At 32.8% G+C, this 21,960-nt stretch overlaps 1 protein-coding gene across 2 annotated transcripts in view; it reads left to right on the top strand.

Annotated features, from left to right (window-relative positions):
* ZDHHC17 (zDHHC palmitoyltransferase 17) overlaps nt 1-21,960 on the top strand; it is an 88,919-nt gene that overhangs the window by 41,274 nt on the left and 25,685 nt on the right. Inside the window, exons 4-9 of one of the 2 annotated variants that reach the window (XM_008004087.3) lie at nt 3,329-3,406; nt 3,990-4,134; nt 9,363-9,427; nt 10,081-10,243; nt 16,305-16,430; nt 20,800-20,942. In XM_008004087.3, coding sequence (XP_008002278.1) covers nt 3,329-3,406; nt 3,990-4,134; nt 9,363-9,427; nt 10,081-10,243; nt 16,305-16,430; nt 20,800-20,942 — 720 coding nt within the window. Of the gene's footprint in view, nt 1-3,328; nt 3,407-3,989; nt 4,150-9,362; nt 9,428-10,080; nt 10,244-16,304; nt 16,431-20,799; nt 20,943-21,960 lie in introns of both variants that reach the window. The other variant, XM_008004086.3, reaches the window with a different exon arrangement.

Consider the following 21,960-nt stretch of genomic DNA (forward strand, 5'->3'; position numbering starts at 1 on the left):
GAGAAAACAGCAAAAGCAAAGAAAGTTGAAATGATAATAGGTAATAATAATCTGATTTAACTGTTCACACCAGCGTAAGTGATGAATACTTGCATAGCAAGTGTAAAATGATTTTTATCCATTACTGTTAATGCTTGTTTTGTATTAATAAGTAGTAGTTAGATCTAAGAGTCAAGATGATGGGAAATCTTAGCAAATCTTGTTTAGTAGTCTTTTGACTCTATGGACACAACATATTTACAGAAAGACATGAGTTTTTGTTGTTATTGTTGAGATGGGTGCTTACTCTCTCACTCAGGTTGGAGTGTAGTGGTACAATCTTGGCACACTGCAACCTCACCTCCCATGCCCCAAGTGATCCTCCCACTTCATAATCCCGAGTAGCTTGGACCACAGGTGAATACCACCACGCCCAAGTCATATATTTTTTTTTGAGATGGGGTTTTGTTCTTGCCGCCCAGGCTGGAGTGCAATGGCTTGATCTTGGCTCACCGCAACCTCTGCATCCCAGGTTCAAGCAATTCTCCTGCCTCAGCCTCCCGAGTAGTTAGGATTATAGGCATGTGCCAATAGTAAATGACTTCTAGAGTGATTCAAGGACCAGTGGGTTGAAATGAAAATGAAATATAGGCATGCACCTGTATAAATATAGGCATGTGCCACCACACCCAGCTAATTATTTTTTGATTTTTAGTAGAGACAGGGTTTCTCCATGTTCGTCAGGCTGGTCTCGAACTCCCACCCTCAGGTGATCCACCCACCTTGGCCTCCCAAAGTGCTGGGATTACAGGCGTGAGCCACTGTGCCTGGCCCTAATTTTTTGTATTTTTGGTAGAGATGGGGTTTCGCCATGTTGCCCAGGCTGGTCTCAAACTCCTGAGCACAGACAGTTCAACTACCCTGGCCTCCAAAATGCTGGAATTACAGGCATGAGCTTCCGTGCCCAGATAACACAAGTCTAAAATGAACTAAATGAACTACTTGAGATGTTCAGTTAAGTGCAACACACAGAGTGTAGAGACAAATAGGATATTAATGCCAGGTAAAAGAATTCACCCTGAATTGCTACATTTTCAGTGCAGTGTCTTGCTGTTCTCTAATTTACTTCCTGAGTGTCAAACTTTGATGGTAAAGGTGCACTAAACATACCTCTTGGCAAATGCTGAATGGTTGCATGTTAAAATCAACATGGGACTGACACTGAAGTCAGAAATTGCCATCATATAATGAAGTTTAGGGACACAAGAATGAATCTGGACTCAAAGAGTTTGAATTTTAACTATAATTCTAAACTTGAGTAGCAACATCTTAAGATTTAACATTATGGTGTACAAAGAAAGCGTTTGAGCACTGTCAGCTGCATGATTGCTTTCATGTCAGTAAAGCACTTATTTGTGATGCTGAGTAACTACTGACTTTCAGTGGGAATATATGCTAGAAAACACAATTTTTCTGCGGCATATTTATTGACTTTCAACCGTTATTTCTGTTTACAGCCCAGGTACTTACTGCTTTCTTTGAAGGTAACAGTTGTGTCTGATTCCTTTGCCTGTCCAGGTTTTGTAATATTCTGGCTTGCTTTTCATCAGTGTCCCCTCTAGAGATGTTTGAGGTTTAAGTTATTTGGGTTTTTATCTTTCAAATATTTGTTGGTATCAGTTGTTCATTGATGGTCCCTTCTGAAAACCTAGGATCATTAGTACCCGTCAGAACATTGTTTGATAAAACCTTCTTAATATATTGAGCAAAGAGGCTCGAGATTAAAATTAAGAGTTTTGCAATCTCAGAAGTTTGTAGTTTTGAGCTAGGGTCTTATAGCTACAAGAAATAACATGTTATAAAAATATAATACTGAGAAGCTTACAATGAAAAGTAATATAAATTGTTCTTTTTTTAGGATGCAGAAAAGTTCCCTCTTCTTGTGAAAAAAAAAAGTTGTGCTTTAGAATCAGTTTGGAAATTGCTTATTGACGTAGACCTAGTGATGATTTAAATTCTGCCATATATCAGTAAAAATGAATCTCAGGAACAGTTGACTATAGAGAAGGAGATGAAATTGCTTTAGAAAAATTCCAGTTATTATTTTTAATAAAATATCATTTCCTATGAGAGTGGTTATTTTGGCTGAGCTTTACTTCTCTTTGGGTTCTAGCCTACCCGTTCTCAAAGAACATTTTCAGCATTATATAATGTACCAGGTACCTTAAAAATGGATTCAGGAATAATTAAATGTTTGCATTATTAATAGTTTAATATTCTGGAAATACTTTGTTAGGTTACTTTGAACCATTTTGCATGATAGAGTGGAACTGGGCCCTTCATTGCATAATGCTTTAAAAGCGCCAATTAAACAAATACTTATTTGTAGCCACAAATTTCTGAATTAAACACATGAATCATGTGTTTAATAAGCATGAATAATCACAAGTTAAAAGCTATGTACATTAAGAGTAAATGCATTACTGATCTAGAGCAATAATCACTTAGAACAGTTTAAGAGTATATATATGTCAAGTATTTGATATCATATGCCTTAGAATCATTTATATTCAGGATTTATTGCATTGATTGTTTCCAAAGAAAGCATTGTAATGAACAGCTAGATCTTGTTCACTTCAGAAGTTATCAAGATGTTATGACAGCAGGGTGCGGCTGCTCACTCCTGTAGTCCCAGCACTTTGGGAGTCCAAAGTAGGAGGATTGTTAAGAGTTCAGGAGTTTGAGACCTGCCTGGGCAACATAATGAGATGCTATCTCTCTCTCTCTCAAAAAGATATTATGCTGTTAATATTAAGCTTACTAATCTAATTTTAAAGTTGCTATTTCTTTTTCAAGCAACATAACTTTAAAGGCACAAGAAATAAGGCTTAGTAAAAAACCTTTATGTTATATGTATATTGTTTGATTTAATCTACAGTAATCTTAAGGAAAGTTAGGCTTAAAAAGCTGAGCTACCCAAGGTAGACCATGTCTTGCCTATTCTGCAACTATTCTAATTTCAGTTTTCTATATGCTATTATTCAAATCTTTGTAGTTCTTTGAGTACCTTCTTTTTTATGTGATTTTTTTTTGGACATTTTTATTCTTTTTTTTTTTATAACTTAAAAGTTATTTTTCTTTTCCTTATTCTGGAACAAAATAAAATGATGTATTTGACATAAAATTCTGCTAAATATGTTTTTTACACAACCACAAAAGATTATTTATTTTCAAAGGTTCAAACTAGCATGAGATCTGAAATGGAAAACATATATTTACTTATTTTTCACATAATTTCTTAAAATTGAAAATGAAAGTTATTTAAATTATTATAAATTTTGTCTTATAGATACTATATTTCGAAAGGTGCTATTGTGGATCAACTTGGAGGAGACCTGAATTCAACTCCATTGCACTGGGCCACAAGGTTTAAATTTGCTTCTGGATTTTTTTCCTTTGGTTCTTTTATTAGTATACAAATGAACAACTTTAAAAAAATGATATACTAAAGTGAATAGGAGAGCTTATTATGCCATTAGTTAATATCATTTATATGCTAATGTTTTATTGTGAAATATTACCTGTAAAGAAGCAAAAGTTTATTGTCCAAAGTTTCCCTGGCCATGCTGATATTATTTCAGTTAGTTATAAGATCAGGTTAAACTTTGGCTTTCTAAATGTAATAGTTTTGCAGCATATATATATTTACAATGAAAGATTAGCTCATTTATTGGAATGATTGAGATACTATTAGAATGAACATAATAGAATAATTATTTACTATATGTTAAATAAGTTATGAGTACCTCCATGCATTTCCAGACTGTTAATCTAGTTAAGACTTTTAAGAACCATAAGATCCTAAATGTGTTGACATGTATCTATTTTAAAATAACTTTTCAAAATACATATGTAATCTTCCCACCATACCTTATTTAAAAAAGCTCTTTCCAGAGGATCCTGTTTTAAGTAACTTTATATATCTAAGTATTTATTCTTTTATGTTTTAGACAAGGCCATCTATCCATGGTTGTGCAACTAATGAAATATGGTGCAGATCCTTCATTAATTGATGGAGAAGGATGTAGCTGTATTCATCTGGCTGCTCAGTTCGGACATACCTCAATTGTTGCTTATCTCATAGCAAAAGGACAGGTAAAAAAAATCTCGGTATGGATTTTAATCAGATATACTTCATAGTTTAAATACCTAATATTATTGGTGTTGCGTATGTGGACAACCTGTTGATATTTAAATAGCACTTTCTGATGAATGAAGAACATAAATATAGTTAGTTTGATATGGAGATATTTAATGTACCTAACATAAAAGTCAGCATGAAAATCATGAACCAGATAATGATTAAGTTGGGTTTTTTATTTCCAAGAGTGATGGAAATAAAGCTCAGAAATTAAGAGAGAAAATATAAGTATTTTTTCTTTATGTATTTTGAATATATCATCTGAATTCATCTAAACTTTTTTGAACTTATTTATTGGTTATTTTCTATATTAAATATCTTTTGAGAGGGATACATTTTTAAAAATCAGTTTCTGTTGTATAAGATAATGCTGCTTCTTGTCAGAAAAACATCATATTTTAAGTGGTTGTTCCTGATTTTTCTTGAATGTGCAGTGACTATAATCACATTAAATATTACCAGTTTATATAATCATGTTTTTGTAATAAATGTATTTTGTTAAAAGTTATGTCACTCAGTTTTTCTTTCATGTGTTTTTTCTGGTTATATTTGAACATTAGTTTTATAAGTAAGGATCTCATCGCAAGAATTACTAAGATAGATGTATTTAATTTGTTGCTATCAACATGTATTTGTTGTTAATTTAAAATTATATGCGGATTTAGAATTTGAATACTATTTCTTTTAATGAAGGCTTTATAGTATTCGTTGTTGGCAGTCTTAAGCAGTGGCAGTTGTGTTGTGCATTATAGTTTAGGAAAAGAGGCATAGACTGATTAAGTTAATTGCTGGAAGGGGAGGGGAGTTGTTGTCTATTGCTGTGTTAAAAAACTACCCCCAAAATCTAATGGCTTGAGAACAATACCAACCAATTAATACGTCTCACAATTTTGTGGGCTTGACTGGATGGTTTTTCTCCTTGGCTGGTGAAATGACTGGTGGCTAGAGTTGTCTGGGGACTTGACTGAGCTGGAAGATTGAATCACATATCTTGTGACTTGATAGGAACGGCTACAAACTGCTTAACTGGGAGGCTGGGGCAGCAAGACCTTTTTCTTTCTCTATGTAGTGTCAGAACTTCTACTTTTCAATACCAGTCCATGTGGTCTTTCCAGCAGAGAAACTAGACTTCTTACATATTGGCTTAGAGCTCCCAAAAGAACAAAAGTAGAAGCTGTTTTGCCTTTTTAAGTCTTAGGTCTTGAACTGACACAGCAACGGTTTTTCTTCATTCTGTCAGTTAAAGTGAGTTAACAGGGCCATAATCATGGTGGGAAGAGACCACACAAGGGTGTGAATACCAAGAGGCCAGGTTTATGGGGGGCCTATTCTGCAGTTTTTTCTAGAACAAAGGTTGAAGCAGTAAATGGTGCTATAGCACATCACAGGGTCTTTAGTGGCCTTCCATATTGCAGAATAAATCTACAATACACGTTCACTTTTTTTCTTTCAGTTTTTAAATGGGAAAGAGAGGTAGTATACATTTTTGAGTCTTCATGGTCTTTTTTTAAGCTTAGAGTTTGGATGATTTCATTAATCTTTGTAACCTCTAATATAGTAGATAGGCTATAAAATTCTCAGAGGGCAGGATTTCTACCTGTCACAGGGCTTTTGGTACAAAAAAATGCATGATGATTATGATGATGATAAATGTCTGAGAAATAGTTTTGTTTTCATGAGTAAATTTTTTTTATGCACACAAAGATAATACATGTTTATTATGAAATATTCAAGCATAATAGAATGTGACCTAGAAAATGAAATCTCACCTCTCCCCTTGGCCATCTCTCTGAGGTTACTTCCTTTAATAGTGTAGTGTATATTTTCTGAGATTTTACTCCATGTACAGATTAAACATCTGTAATCTGAAAATCCAGAATGTTTCAAAATCCAAAACGTTTTGAGTGCCAACATGATGCCACAAGTGGAAAATTCCACCTCTGACACCGTTGTTTTCTGATAGTTCATTGTACACACACCGTTTCATGTACAAAGTTATTTAAAATATTGAATAAAATTGCCTTCAGGCTGTGTGTATAAGGTATATATGAAAGATGAATGAATTTCACATTTAGACTTTCGTCCCATTCTCAATATTTTAATATATATAAATATTTCAACATATGAAAAAAAACACATATTCAAACACTTCTGGTACCAAGCATTTTAGATAAAGGATATTCAACATGTATACACTAATATATTGTAAAAGACACTCTTCCAATGTGCATTGCATCATACTGTTTTAACGGCCCAAAGTTTTTCTCTGTGCTAGAGCACTGTACAGTTTAGTCCCTGGATACCTCTTGAGCTCCACTTCTGCTATCTCCCTGTCATCACTGTGCTTTAACTGCACTAGTTTTTTTGCTACTTTTTCAGCAACTCTGACCTGATGTTGTCTGAGGGCCTTTTGGTTGCTGTTTCTTCTGCTGGTATATTCTTTCCTCAGATAGTCACACAGTTTCTCTCTCTCTCTTCAGTCAGATGGTTGCTCAAATTTTATTAGTTCTGATTATGTAGTTCCTAATTATAAGCAGTAATAAAATTAGCATATTTTTATTTCTTCTTCCATTTCTCTTTTACCAACTTTAGTCAATAATATTGTTTTTCTTAATGCTAACTATGTTCTGATAAATTTTTATTACATTTCTATTACTTGATTTTTCAGCTTTAGATAATTTTCTTTGATTCATGGCTACTATAGATGAGGCTCTCAGCATATTTTCATTTCAACCTTTTTCCATTTTCCCATTTTTTTGTTAATTATATCAATTTTACATTGTTAGGGTATATAACGTTTTCATTCAGTTTTGTCATTCTATTCTTCACAATTGTTTTGTTTTAGTTATATTGTTAAATATATTTAGTGCTCACTACCAATTCTTTTGGATGATTTTCAGGAGAAAAAGGGGAATGCTAAGTTATGGAGCCCTGTTGATCATGGAATTCCCATAAGCTTTTGATCTGGGCTTGTTAATTCTTCCTAATAGAGAATACCCATACGTCCAGGCTGAACTTGGAAAAGAAGTACCAAGTTTTAAATCCCGACCCAAAGAGAGAAAAGGTTGAATTTCATTTTTCTTTTAGTACTCTAGAGATGTGCCATGATTTTACATTTTTTTATTTATTGATATTTTTAATACTCTCAGTTTTTAAAAAGGATATGAAAAGACAACTAAGAAGAAGAAGAAACTTAAACATAAGAATTTACATGCTTGCTTTAATTAGACCTGAAATTTGGTTGAGCTTTCTTCAAACTACGAAAATTAGGAGTAAAAGAAGTCACAATAGTTACCTCTCATATAAGAAATAAGGAAGTTTGTTGTTTCTTCAGAAAACTTTTTTTTTAAGTCACAGGATTATTTTAAAAAATGAACTTACATATTGGAAATGTTGAGTGAGGTTGCAGAAGATATTCCTGACAACACTGTTAAAGTAAATCCAGAAATGGACTTGTAATGGATAAGGCATAACATTCTGTTACAGTATGCATGGTGAGTGAGTAAAGCTAATGACATCCAAGGAAGTGCTTTACTTATCTAATGTAGTGGTTCTCAGATTTTTTTTCTTCAATATGCTTGGATAATGTTCACATTTGAGACATATTCCCATCGCTAACAGTGGCTCACAGAGAACTGCTGCATAGAGATGGTGTTTTACATTGTGCTTACTGTAACTGTCTCTCTCTACTGATTGGTAAATTAGGTAATACAACTTGGATTAGAACTGCTTGCTTAATATAATTCAGGAATTGGGAGATGGGGTAGGGAAGAAGAAGAAACTTAATATTTATTGAATATCCATTATATTCTTGGCTGTTGACTAGATGCTTTGCACACATTATTTAATCTTCACAGAAGTCTTATGAAGTTATTTGTATTTCACATTTTTTAATGAGGAAGCTAAGACTGAGAATTAAAGTAATTTAGCCTACAATCTCATAGCATGTGATGGAGCTAGGAATTCAAAACCATGTCTTATTCTAAAGCCAAGCCTAGAAAAGTAGATTGATAAGCATGTCTTTTCCTTTAATAAATGGTTTTTGATCACCTACTCTGCTGGACACTGAGAATATAAAGATTGATTTGAGATTATTTTTATTTTCAAAGTACTCCAGGTTAATGAGACAGATGTTTCAGGCATAGAGGATAGTCAGTTCAGAATGGAGTGGGTTAGGAAAGGTAGTTTCAGAGCACTGAAACTGATAAGAGTCCCTGGTACATCAGAAAGTCTTGCACAAGGAGAATTAGATAACTTAGGAAAGAGTTTTGGTTTAATAGGTGGAAGTTTTAGTTATAATTTGCTAAAAACTAAGCAAGAGTGGGGAAAAGATGGTGCCAGGGAAAGCAAAAAATTGAGTAGAAGAGGAAAAATAGTGGTTTATTACATGGTTTGACTGGGAATAGTATTTATGCATATTTATAATAATACATATCAAGTATTAAATGTTTATATTAACCAGAATTACAATAGATCTCTTGAGAGGAAAGAATAGGAAAGGCGAGTTTTTGTGATGTAGCAGAGAGGAAAGAGAAAAATTCACATTTTTTATACTAAGGAGTTTCACAATAATGCCTGAAACTGAAAAATCAAGAAGTAGCAATTCAAACATCTTATTTCAAGATGTGGAGGTAAATACCAAAATAATGAGCCAAAAAATGGTGAAAATGGTGGGAAGGCGGGGGATTGCTTTAGTGTTTTGTTTTTCCCCACAAACTGCAGAATCATTTAACTCTAAAAATGTACATATGTAACAATAAAAACTTTCAGTATATTAAAATATCAGTTCTTTTTATTTTTCGTTTTGAAATGCCTAGGAATAAATAGTTTTGTCATTCTCTCTTATGCATTAGTGTACAAGTTTTTCAGAAACTTCAATCACTTAACCTGTCTTTTGTGGTTGAAAGGTCGGAAGAGGTTAAGAATTTTAAATGTGAAACATTGAAAGTCTGATTAAAATATCTTAAAAGGGAATACTGTAAAAGCATGATATATGTTAACTGGAGTATATAGTGACAAGAGTTTTATTTTAAAGTTAAGAAAGAGAAAGTTTCATACATTATCCTTGATTGAGTAGTATTATATTTGCTTCTCTTGTTATATATAGATTAGATTTTTCCAAGCAGATTTGGTTATGAACTTATAATTTAACTGTCTGACTTTTTTTTTTTTACTTTATCAGGATGTAGATATGATGGATCAGAATGGAATGACGCCTTTAATGTGGGCAGCATATAGAACACATAGGTATGTAATGACTATAAAAAACTTATTCAGGCCATTTCAGCATAATACAATGTGAAGTAAGAGAGAGGAAAAAGCAGTTAATACTATACTCACTAATATTTACAATTTGTATTATGACTGTAGTATACATAAATTACCATTTTGGATGTTTTGGTGTCTCTGCTCTCTCTCCCTCAGTGATTAGAGCTTCCTTAATCTATTTCTCTTTTAACAATTTCTAAGAAAGGAAGTTCTCTTTTTTTAAAAAGTGATTAATTTTTTCATGTGATTTACATATTGACAAATTTACTGTATTAATTAGTAAGTTGTCTTAGATTACTTTTGGAAGACTCCAAATTTAAATTTTAAAAAATTTTATTCTTTAATTGTATACGTATTAATGACATCCATTTCTAAGTCAAAAATAGAAAATGTCAGGACAAGTTGCTTATCCCCTGAAACTATTAATACATTACTTTATATGGTGTTATACATACTTAATACTTCATATTAGAATATTGTCTCATTATTGATTGTAAAGTTGAGTAGGTTAAAATAGAAGTGTTCCAAAATGGAATGCTACTGTAAGCATAATCAGTTTAGTATTTGTAATGATTTCTATAATTGAAATTAGGGTTGTTGTTGTTGTTTGTTTGTTTTTTTTTCCTTTTCAGTGTGGATCCAACTAGATTGCTTTTAACATTCAATGTTTCAGTTAACCTTGGTGACAAGTATCACAAAAACACTGCTCTGCATTGGGCAGTACTAGCAGGGAATACCACAGTCATTAGCCTTCTTCTGGAAGCTGGAGCTAATGTTGATGCCCAAAATATCAAGGTAAAAAATATTCCATATTGATAATACTGTATGAAATGTGGCTACTAATATATGAATTCTGTAATAAAACAAGTTTTTCATAGACTATCAGAGTTGAAAGAAACTTCTTCAGTAAAAGTTTATAGTTAAACCACATTATGCATAATACATTTTAATAATTCTTTGACTTGGTTATTTTATTGTCCTATTTTTTAAAAGATCAAGATATTTAAATTTGATAAATGCCTTTATGGTGTTTATAGGAGGACCCCCATCCCACCATGGTGGACTAATCCAGGAAAAGTTACAATATTATTTAAGAACCAAGCACAATTAACATTTACTCTCGAAACATTTAGAAATCAGTAAACATTTTATTAATACATGCAATAAGATTCTATTGCTAGTCTCAAATTTTGGTTATTTCTTTTCATTTTTAAAGCTTCAGGATCCACCGTGTCTTTCAGCAACGAACTTGTTCTGTAAAATTACTTTAAACATCATCTTTTAATAATGTGCATTCATAAGTAACTGTACCCATTGACAAATGTTCTTTAATTTTGGCTGTAACTTACAGTATTTTCTGAGTTAATGTTTCTTAAATTTCTAAGGGTATGTGCTAATTAAATATGAAGGGGGTTCAAGACACATACTAACCTGAAATGGCCAATCAAAAAGTAGGTTATCTCTTGCTGGATCAGGGTATCTGTTTATGTTCCAATGAATAGTGTGTTCTTCCTTGATTCAGTTACTGACTAGTTTTATAGAGCATTATTTATTAAGCTTATCAATTTTTAGAAATAGTCTAATTACAGACATTTACTTAAAAGTAAATTAATATTAGAAACTGTAAGATATTGATAAAATCATATATTTTTTTCTTTCTTTCCTTTTAAAAAAATTTCAAGTCTTCTTGTCCCTAACAAAAGTGATCAGAGTAGTTCCGTATCTGCCACTAAACATAGGGAAAGAAGAAAGTCAGCATATCATAGTGCCTGATACTCGATGGGCACTCTAGGTATTTATTGACTGAGTAAATGAAGATTTATGTAGTCTTGAGTTTTACCGAAGGTAGTTTTCATGACTGCTAGGATACCTCTCTGCCACTTCAGAAATTATAGAGAAATAAATGTTTGCTTTTTAAATGTTTTTAAATAGGATGCTCTTAAAAGTGTATAACACTGGAATGAGTAAATTAGCTGACCCCAGGTCTGAAGGTTAAGAAAAGAGAAGTTTGACTAAACATGATCAATATACCTATAAGAAAATTATGTGAGATTACCTCATGTTTTATTATCTGAATTAGAGTGTTACTACTTTTTTTCTCTTTGCTACCAGACAGCCATTCCTAAGGTGATCATGTGCAAGGAATACATTTAAAGATACTTAGTATTATTGAAAAAACAGGATTAATTTTAGTTTGGCAAATAGTAAGACTCTGTAGACCTTCTGTCAATAGCCATATCAGTATACAGAAATTACAGTAATACCAAAGAATTATGACAGTAAAATGACTACACAGTTCTGGAGTTTGAAACTAGTGTTGTATATTTTTAGAGCTTTTAAAAGTATATTTTCTGTTCATATAAAATTAGGTTAAATTCAGTCACAGTCATTGGAATTTGAGGAATGGTTTTTAAATTCAGTGTCTTTTCAAGTAAATAATGAAGACTTGTACTTCTCATTAGCCATTGCATAAACTTTTAAATTACTCTTAGTAAAATGAATACAGCACATTTCAACAGAAAGTTAATGGTAAGAGTAGGGATATTTAAAATTATTTAAATTATTTTGAACTTTGTATTTTTAATGTTTTATAGGTTCAGGCACAAGAGTTATTTGGTACCAAGAAACAATGAAATAGAATGTAGCTTCCTTAACTATTGTAGTTCACGTGAATACTTTCCAGAGTCTACAGTGTCTGTAATTGAGCTCATTATTATACCTTAAAGCTTTTATTTAAATTCAATTTTTATTTCTAGTTATGTTCTTTTTATTAATGTTTAAACTTTATCTGTCACATGTAATCAAGGTTGGCTGTTGACAAAAAATTTTTTTCATGTAATTCCTTGGTAGATTCTGGAGTGATGGTACTTCTAAAGAAAATAAATGGAATTTATTGTATTTGCTCAGGGAACATTTATACTTTCAGGAGAAAAATTATCTGTATCTACACTGGTGACAAAGTAGATTTTTGTTTTAAAAGCAATTTGTATATAATTAAAAAGATGAAATGAGTATCAAATGCCTTTTTTTAAAATGGGGATCTGCCTCAGAGGCATTCCCAACATACTTAAGTCATCACCTTCTAATAGAAGCCATGTATTTATTCATTTAACAAATTCTTGTTCAATGGTGGGTGGTGGGGAGTCACATTGTTCAAGACAGATAAGGTCCCTATTCTTTCAGAACATACATTCTGTTGAGGAAACAGCCAATAAGTGAATAATAATAAAAGGCAAATGTGATAGAGGGACTGGGATGGAAGGACCACATCCGGTGAGAGTGATTTGGGAATGCCTCTGAGGAGATGACATTTGCTTTCAGAATTATGTAATGAGAAGGGACCAGTTATACAGAGATACATGGGAAAAAACTTCCCATGTAGAGGAACATGCAAGTGCGAGGTCTTAAACAGGGGTGAGATTGCCATGTTTGAGGTGCAGAAATAAGGACAGTGTGGCCAGAGTACAGTGAGCAAGGTGGTGAAGTCACTTGGAGAAAGGCAGGTGCTATATCATGCAATGCAATGAAATGGTAAGGAGCTTTAATTGTATTCTCAGTCATGGGAAACAGTTGAAAGGATTTATGTAGGCTGATTATATGATCTGCTTTTTGTTTTAAGTATTTTTTAAACATTACTTTGGTTGATGTATGGAGAATGCATTGAAGAGTTAAGCAAATGGAAAAGATAGAGATTGGTTAGACTGTTGCAATAAATCAGACAAGTGATAATGTTAGCTTAGCCTAGGATTAGAGGAGTAGAGGTAGAGAGAAATGACTGCATTTGGAGAGGATATTTTAAAGTAGAAATAAGAAGGTAGATTAGGTATAGGGATAAAAGAAACCATCATTGATGACTCAGGTTTTGTTTTGGGTAACTGAGCATCTTGTGATATCACATGTTGAGATTGTGAAGACTGAAGGAGAAGTACTTTTTGTGGTGAAGGTGATAGGAATTGGTTCTGTTTGGTAATATTTAATTTGAAGTGGTGTCTTTTAGCTGTGTTAACTATTAAGCTAATTAAGTAAACTTAAATTGCTGCCAATTTTGAAAAGGAAACATTTATTTAAGAAAATACCTAGAATATTTGTCCAGGAATTTAACCAAATTTATTTATACCTATATATTTTTCCATTTTTAAGTCTTAAGAAAGAATCTTGTTGATAATAATGGATTATGACAAGAAGATGCAGCCTGCAAATCTGGCTATGGCTTTAATAGCTATAAAAAGTTATATTTTTCAAAGAATATGAAAAATTACACTTTGTGTTATAATAATTCTATAAGATCCCCTTCTCTAAAATACCTGTTTTCTATATATAAGTTTCTTAGAAATCATTCTTTATATTAACTGGAGATTTACCTTTACATATTAGTTGCTCAGTTCTTTTCATGTATAAACAAATGTTCCTTTATCAAAATAAGATAGAACTTACTTTAAAGACAATTTATACTAAATGATAGGTAACTTTAAAATTGCTGTTTTCATCTTTAGAAGGATCAGGAATAGCTGTATACCCTAGGTTTTTTTTTATCTGGAGTCCACCCAGTGGACTTCGGTTGGGGAAGGTGTGGGTCCATGGACCCCTGAAATTGTTGAAAAACAGTTAACATGTAGCAGCATTCTTCTGGGAAGAAGAAAAGTGGCTGTCATCAGAAAAGACTCAAAAGAATTTAAGAACCAAGCCCATAGATAATAGCTACATGAAATAAATTTAAATCTCTTCTTGTAAAGCAACAACAGGGGAAACAAGTGATTTGGAATACTGAAAATAGGAAACAAAACACAATTATGGCCTACCCAGTAATCCGTTTTGTGGTAGTATCTCATTTGTGATTAAAAAAAATAATAATCCTTAGCGTATGTTTTTGGTTATACTGATAAATTTAGATGAATTGAGGTTGGGAGGAACAGTTAATCTCTGAGTGCTGCCCAAGCAGTTATAATCTTTTCTTTCTAAACTTATCAAAGGACATAGTTTTTAGCTTGTACAGAATGTAAAATTACTGAGCTTTGTTCGTTAACATATCGAAAGACCTCTTTTATAGTTTCTTGAAATAAGGTAAACTGTTTTTAGAAAATAGTTTTGTATTACGTCTTAAATACCTGACCTAGATGGTCTCCAAGGAAATTTTTTTTAAAATTTTGACAATGAAATTCAACCTTACATAGGTGAAATGTTGAGTGATCTTACCCCCAACCATAATGTTTATCTGACCAAAACCTTTGAATAATTTCTTTTATTAACATTTACGTAGTCTATAATTACTCCATGTAAATTCTTGCTGTTGTTGCTATTGTTAGTATTATTTATTATTTTGGCTGAGACATGGAGTGATCAGATAAATACAGACTTAACTCAGAACCCTGGTTTCAATATACTTCCTTAAATGAATTGAGTGTTTATTTTACCAGCTGAATAAACTATACAAAAATAGTTAGATGACTAGAGTAGTAGTTGAAAGATATTTTAAAGCTCCCTCAATCTTTTTGTCTAGGCAATCCTTAGGTGTCACATGGCCCTCTAGTGGAAGGGATGCTCAGCTGGACCGAGGCAACTGCAGGATATTCCCGGGGAGTTGTTACCCAAGGGATTGCTTTTATTCAGGTAATCTTTATAGTTTGGATTAATTAGTTGGTTCTGACAACTTAGGTGATGGAATTTTGGAATAGGTAAGGCTATATTTTAAAGTAAATATCCCTATTTGCGGAAGACTCCTAGATTAGCCCATTTCTTACAAAATACCATTGATCTTTATGTTAAAGGATTGATTGGGCTTTTTGTTGTTATTGTTGTTTTGTAATAGTTGTTGCTGTTGGTGACAGTGGTGTGTTTTATTTTGTTGTTTGTTTTTATTTTTTAATATTAAAACAATAAACCCTATACTTGATAAGTAATCATTCCTCATAAATAAGGCACCCCAAGGCTCTTTTTGGCTTTATTCTTTTTGACCTTGTTTTTGGAAATAAAATTTCAGTGTTTTTTACTTTTTAAAAGTAATTTTGAATATTCATCTTTACATTCTTGAAACTTTGGTAAGCATTTAAAGTTTCACTTTTCTATTGGAAGAAGTAGATAAATAGTGGAAGACATTAAATAGAATGGAAATGTAGGTGTCTGATTTGCAAAAGGAGAAATAAGATTTTAAATTTTAAATTAGTTAAGGCAAAAAGAAGCATAGACCTAAAATTGGGAATGCTTATTTGTTTCTTACTTTGATACATTTTATTCCTATCAGGTAAATTCCCTGGCATTCCTTCTCTTAGGATTAAAGGGGGATACAAATTCGTAACTTGAATTTGTTATTTTTAAAAATCATTTCTCATTTACTTTGGAAACTTCTGGATGGGTGAATGAATATAGATCAAGAATGCCAGTACAATAGTGATAGAAGTAGAGACTGACTTTTCCTTTTCTTTCCTATTCTCTTCTGAAGACTCTTATCATTGTTGAAATAAAACAGAGATTTCTGGCAACTTGATATTGTAGCAAAGTGTTTTATAGCAATAACTATTACTAATGAAATTTTTAAAGAATATGAAATAACTGATAAACTTAGTGATAGCCTCTGATCCAGCAGGTACTAAAATACCTACTTTTTGATTTGCTGTCTAATATGTCAAAATGCAGGCAAAAATAAAATCTACAGAATATGATGAGAAAATACATTTTGTGATTATTCTTTGGGAAAGCATAATAAGAAATATATAATGATGCAGGTGTTTTTAGTCATTATTTTACACAATGTCAAAACAATGTTAATAGGGCAGTAAATTTTTACAGAAGTTCTTTAGAGGTAACTAAGATATGCTGCTTTTAAATTTTTAATAGGAATTTCTTCTATTTATATTATCAGGGCGAATCAGCACTTGATTTGGCAAAACAGAGAAAAAATGTGTGGATGATCAACCACTTACAAGAGGCAAGACAAGCAAAAGGATATGACAATCCGTCCTTCCTTAGAAAGCTGAAAGCTGATAAGGTAAACTCATAACTGAAGATTTTGTTTTTTCTTTCTTTCTTTTTTTTTTTTTTTTTGGAAATGGAGTTTTGCTCTTGTCGCCCAGGCTGGAGTGCAGTGGCAAGATTTTGGCTCACTGCAGCCTCTGCCTCCCGGTTTAAAGTGATTCTCGTGCCTCAGCCTCCTGAGTAGCTGGGGTTATAGGTGCCCATCACCATGCCCAGCTAATTTTTGTATTTTTTTAGTAGAGATGGGGTTTTACCGTGTTGGCCATGCTGACTTCAGGTGACTTTACCTGACTTCAGGTGATCCACCCACCTCGGCCTCCCAAAGTGCTGGGAATACAGGTGTGAGCCTCCGCGCCCAGCTGAAAATTTTCAACATATAATTTTTTAAGTAGGATTCATAGGCACACTTACTTAGCATGAGTATTTACAGCCTTTAATTTTGGCATTACTCTATGTAATTTTTAAAGTATTATTATACTCGGAATAAATGAAAGTAAATAACAAAGTTTCCAAGGGCTCTTACCTACCTGGTTGGTGACCTTTTGGGGCTAACAATTAAGAAGGATTGGTATGTATGAAATTATTTAAATCTCCATCGGCTACTCGTGTAAATTTTGGTTCATTGTTTCAACTGGGCTTTTGTAAAGTAATAGATGAAAATAAAGGTTTTTCTAGTGAATGCTCGTTTGTTAGTATGATAATAAATTGTGAAATAGCTTAGTTCTAATACATCTTTTTAAACTACTCACAGCTCCAGCTCTAACTTGAGCTTTGCATTCTTTTGTGGTATGTTGTATACCTTTTTTCAGAGAGGGAGAACTTATATTCTTGACTTTCCTATGGAAAGCTCATTTTAGATCATCTATATGCCTTCAGTTTAAAATTGTATGACTGTTGGCTCTGTTGCCTAATTATAATAATATGATACTAGAACTTAGAATATTTCCCCCTATAGAGGGGTCTAGGTTCTGCACAATCTTATTTCCCACAAAAAAGAAGTTAACTGCCTTAGAGTTTCTTTATTTACCTAAATAACTGTCAAGATGTCTGCTAACTTGTCAGTAATCACAACTTGAGTGGCATTAAGTCTTGAGTACCATCTTTTGTATATCATGTTTAGGCTGTTCTAGTGGCAATGTTGATTATTTAAAGTTAATATTGATCTATCTGTTACCAAGGCAAAAAGACAAATTTGGGATAAACAGAAGCACACTTGAAAGCATTGCCTCCTTTATTTATGGGAGTTTGGACTCCCTTAATCAGTTGAGAAGTCCCCTGGTCCGTTACTTAGAAGAATTAGATTCATAGTTTATAAACTTGGCTGTTTTCAGCCCTATGGCTGAGAATAATGAACAATTTTTGCGTGTCATGTTAACTCTTCTATTTAATTATTAGATATGATACAGAAAATGATTTATTTTGTGTTGCTCAGTTTTCTAGGATTTAGAGCTGTTTTGCTCAACAGAGTGAAAAATGGCTGTCTTATTTTAGGCTAGTAATAAAAATATCTTGTGTTACTGTGGAAAATCCCACAATGTTGGTGCTTTCGTTTTGTTGAATGTGAATATTTTGAAGTTTTATTTTACATATATGTGTGTGTGTGTATATATATATAGTCATAAATGACTTACAAATATTAGATGTTGCATTAATATGTAAAGTTACAGCATTAGTAAATGATACATCAGGTTTATGTGTTTGGATATGATTTTTTAAAAAAGAACTTCTTTAGAAGTTTAGTGCAATTTTAACATCAGTGTACCATTGTGGTCAGTTCAGAAATGGAGTTTTTTTCCTGCTGTTTTTCATTAGTAGCTTTAAATATATTAAAATTTTTATAAAGGTTACTTTTAAAAACCTGTGATGATTGGGAGAGTAATCCTTAAAGGTTGAAGGTAACCATCATATATTTAAAAATTACGATGATTAGGGGACCTGTGAGATTAAACATCTGTAATTATGTAGACTGTTCTTTCTTTTTCCATGTCACATTGGAAAAGTGTCAGTCCTTAACATGTTTTGATTTGCTAGCCTATGAAGTGTGTTTTATATTTAAAACTAAAAAAGAAAACAGTGACATCTAGGACTCAATAGTGTTTTATTTTAAAAAGTCATTCCCTTAAGAAAAATAAAAATGTCATTCCAAAAGGGGGGAAATATTTTTGGATAGTGCTAGTAGACAGATAAAGAGGGAATCTTTAGCCAGGTGTGGTGGTGCGCCTGTAGTCCCAGCTACTAGGGAGGCTGAGGCAGGAGGATTGGTTGAGCCCGGAAGGTTGAGTCTGCAGTGAACCAAAATCATGCCACTGCACTCCAGCCAGGGTGACCGAGTGAGACCTTCTCTCCAAAAAAAAGAAAGGGGGACAGTCTTTTTAGAAAACGATTTTAAAATACCTTAGATTTTTTTAAGTAGAAGGATTTTAAACAGGCATATTTATGGTTAAATAAGTCTTCTTAGTAAGTTGGAGGGACATCTTTAGTATTTAGAGGGGGTTTGGGAGTAGGAGGGAAGTTGGCTATAAAAGGGCAATATGAGGAATCCTTTTAGTAGTGGAAATATTCTGTATCTGGACTGTATCAAGGTTAGTTTCCTGGTTGTGATATGCTACTGTTACCATTGTTGTGATATGCTACTGTGATATGCTAGATGTTACCACTGTGAAACAAAGGATATTTAGGATCTATCTGTATTACTTATTACAACTGCGTGTGAATCTATAATTATTCCAAAATAAGAAGTTTAATTTAAAAAGAGGCTTCTGAATCTAGGTGGTGTATATACTTGACTATGTGATTCTTTCAAATTTACTATATAGTTGAAAATTTTCCTTATAAAATATAGGAGAAAAGAGATTTCTCACATAGCAGCGCATCACCATTATATTGTTATTAGTACCATTTTATGTGCCCATACATTCTCTCTCTTCTGAGTAGTAAATCTTCTCTAATGTCTTGATACAAAGTTCATACTTACTAGAAAAAAAATTGGATTAGTTATTTTGCTACAGCATAAAATTAAAGCCTGAAATTGATGTTTAATTATTACTCTAAGTTAAAAATTACACATTTAGTTCAGAAAATGAATTACAGTGGCCAAACTGGGGAAGACATGGTCATTTATATGAAAAAAAAAAAAAATCCCACTTATTTCAGTGGAAGCTGATAGTATGAAAGGGGTATTAAAATGTGTAATGTAACCTTAGCTTTTAGAAAGATAAGTATTCAGTAAGAAAGGCAGTGTTTATACTCTGCTTTGTTAGACCACAGCTGTTTTGTTTTTTGTTTTTTCTTTTTGTGTGACAGAGTTTCATTTTGTTGCCCCAGGCTGAAGTGCAGTGGCCTGATCACGGCTCATGACAGCCTTGACCCTTGACTTCCCTGGGCTCAAGTAATCCTCCTACCTCAGGTTCCCAAGTAGCTGGGACTATAGTACAGGTGCGTGCCACCATGCCCAGCTAATTTTTGTATTTGTTGTAGAGACATGTTTTTGCCATGTTGCCCAGGCTACCCTACAACTCCTGGGCTCAAGCGATTGTCTCGTCTAGGCCTTCCAAAGTGTTGGGATTAAAGGCATGAGCCACCGTGCCCTGCCTTGAATGTCTTACATAGTTTTGTGACCTAAGGTAACTGAACAGAGACTTGATAACTGGCTATAAGTTTGTGGGGGCTCTTAATGGAAGAGGCAGTAGACTTACTTTGGTTGCTGTAAAGATAAAATTGTGATAGATGTTACGAAGAGTTATGTAGGTTTTATACTTACATGTATGGACTTTCTAACAACCAGACCAGTACAGAAATGAAATGGAAATACCTCTGGAGTGTTGAGCACTCTGCCTTGATCTTTGTTCAGACACACATCTCTTCATTCAGTGGACTCTAGGAGCCTATGGATTGTTTGCTTTTATTCTTTATCTCATTTTAAGATTTTAGTATACTGTTTATCGTTTGAAATGTCTACTCCAGGCAAGCATCTTCATGTTTCCTTATGTGATAAAATTCTTATACTTTCAGTCATTCTAGTTGTCCTTGTCTCTCTGGTTATCAGTGCACCTGTTAAAAAGGGGTGGTATTTTTCATGAACTGTTTGCCAGCCAGTGTATGTGTTAAGCAGTTAGTATCGTCTTCTGTATTTGACCATATAGAACCCACTCCTATAACTTCTATTCTTATTTTCCACAATTTTAGCAAAGTTATTTAAAATTGTTTAATGCCTGTCTCCAGAAGACAGACACCAGCACCTTGAATAGTACTGATACATATAGTGTGCAAATTTGAATGAATGAATTTCACCTGCTGTTGCATGCCTTCACAAAGGTAACAATGGTTCAGATTGAGATTACTTGAAACATGCAAAAACTTTCTAATTTTTTGTTTCTATACAGGAATTTCGGCAGAAAGTAATGTTAGGAACTCCTTTCCTAGTTATTTGGCTGGTTGGTTTTATAGCAGACCTAAATATTGATTCTTGGCTCATTAAAGGGCTAATGTATGGTGGTGTTTGGGCTACAGTACAGTTTCTTTCAAAGTAAGTGTATTGTTTTTAACTATATTTTAAACTGTACATGAAATAATATAATTTGTACTCTTGTATAAAATTAATGTTTTGTATGTTGTACGTTTGATCTTAAAGAATTTAGACATCTATATGTGAAATCTGACATTTCTTTAACATTGTTATGTTAATTTAAATGATTCAAAGGCACTTTAATGATAAAAGTCTAGCATATAATTTTTAACACTAAAACATAGTTTGAGAAATATTTGAAATATTTCAGTAAAAGTAAATTTCAGTCTATTGGACTCTAAATATACATATTGTTAATTTCTAGGTAATTATAATACTTGTGAGCTCACCTTTCTGTAGGAATTATATTTTCCTGTAGAAATTAAGGCATAAGCAATAAACAAGGAAGAGGCTTTATTTCTAGTAGCAAGGTAAAGTCTAAGCATGATTATGAAGTAGGCTCAGTTTTTAAGATTATTTTCTCCCTCTTTTTTCTTTAAACATCATGATCATTCCGTTTTCTTTTCTTAGGTCTCATTGCTCTAAAGTTACCTTTCCAACAAACCTAGGCAGGTGTCTGTGATCTAGTATTTCCCATCTAATTTCCAATCCTTTAGTATCTTATTTTCACTTGCATTTCAGAAAAGAATTCTGAAAATAATTCACACGGAGATGATAATGACTAGTATTATAATATGCTGAGTGGCTTAAATGTAGTTAATCTCATTTTAGTATTTCTAGGCACTCCAAGAGGTATAAATAGGAAGTCACTAAGACTTCCTGCCTATATGGATAGTTGATTCTGTTTATGTTTAATAAAATGTATTTATGTTTATTTTTCCCCAATTTTAAGTATTAAAAACACAACCCTTCAGTTTCACTAAGCTAGCCAGTTCATTCTACTTGAAAAGATGTGCTCCAACTTTTGCTGGAGTGTATAGGTAAGGAGAAATAATGATGAAACAGAGAAAAATATGAGGCTTGGTTTGTATTTATTTGTCAAAATTATAACATCTTTGGTGAAAAATATGCTGGATGA

This window comes from Chlorocebus sabaeus, chromosome 11, assembly GCF_047675955.1.
Source record: "Chlorocebus sabaeus isolate Y175 chromosome 11, mChlSab1.0.hap1, whole genome shotgun sequence".
Taxonomy (NCBI): Eukaryota; Metazoa; Chordata; class Mammalia; order Primates; family Cercopithecidae; genus Chlorocebus; species Chlorocebus sabaeus.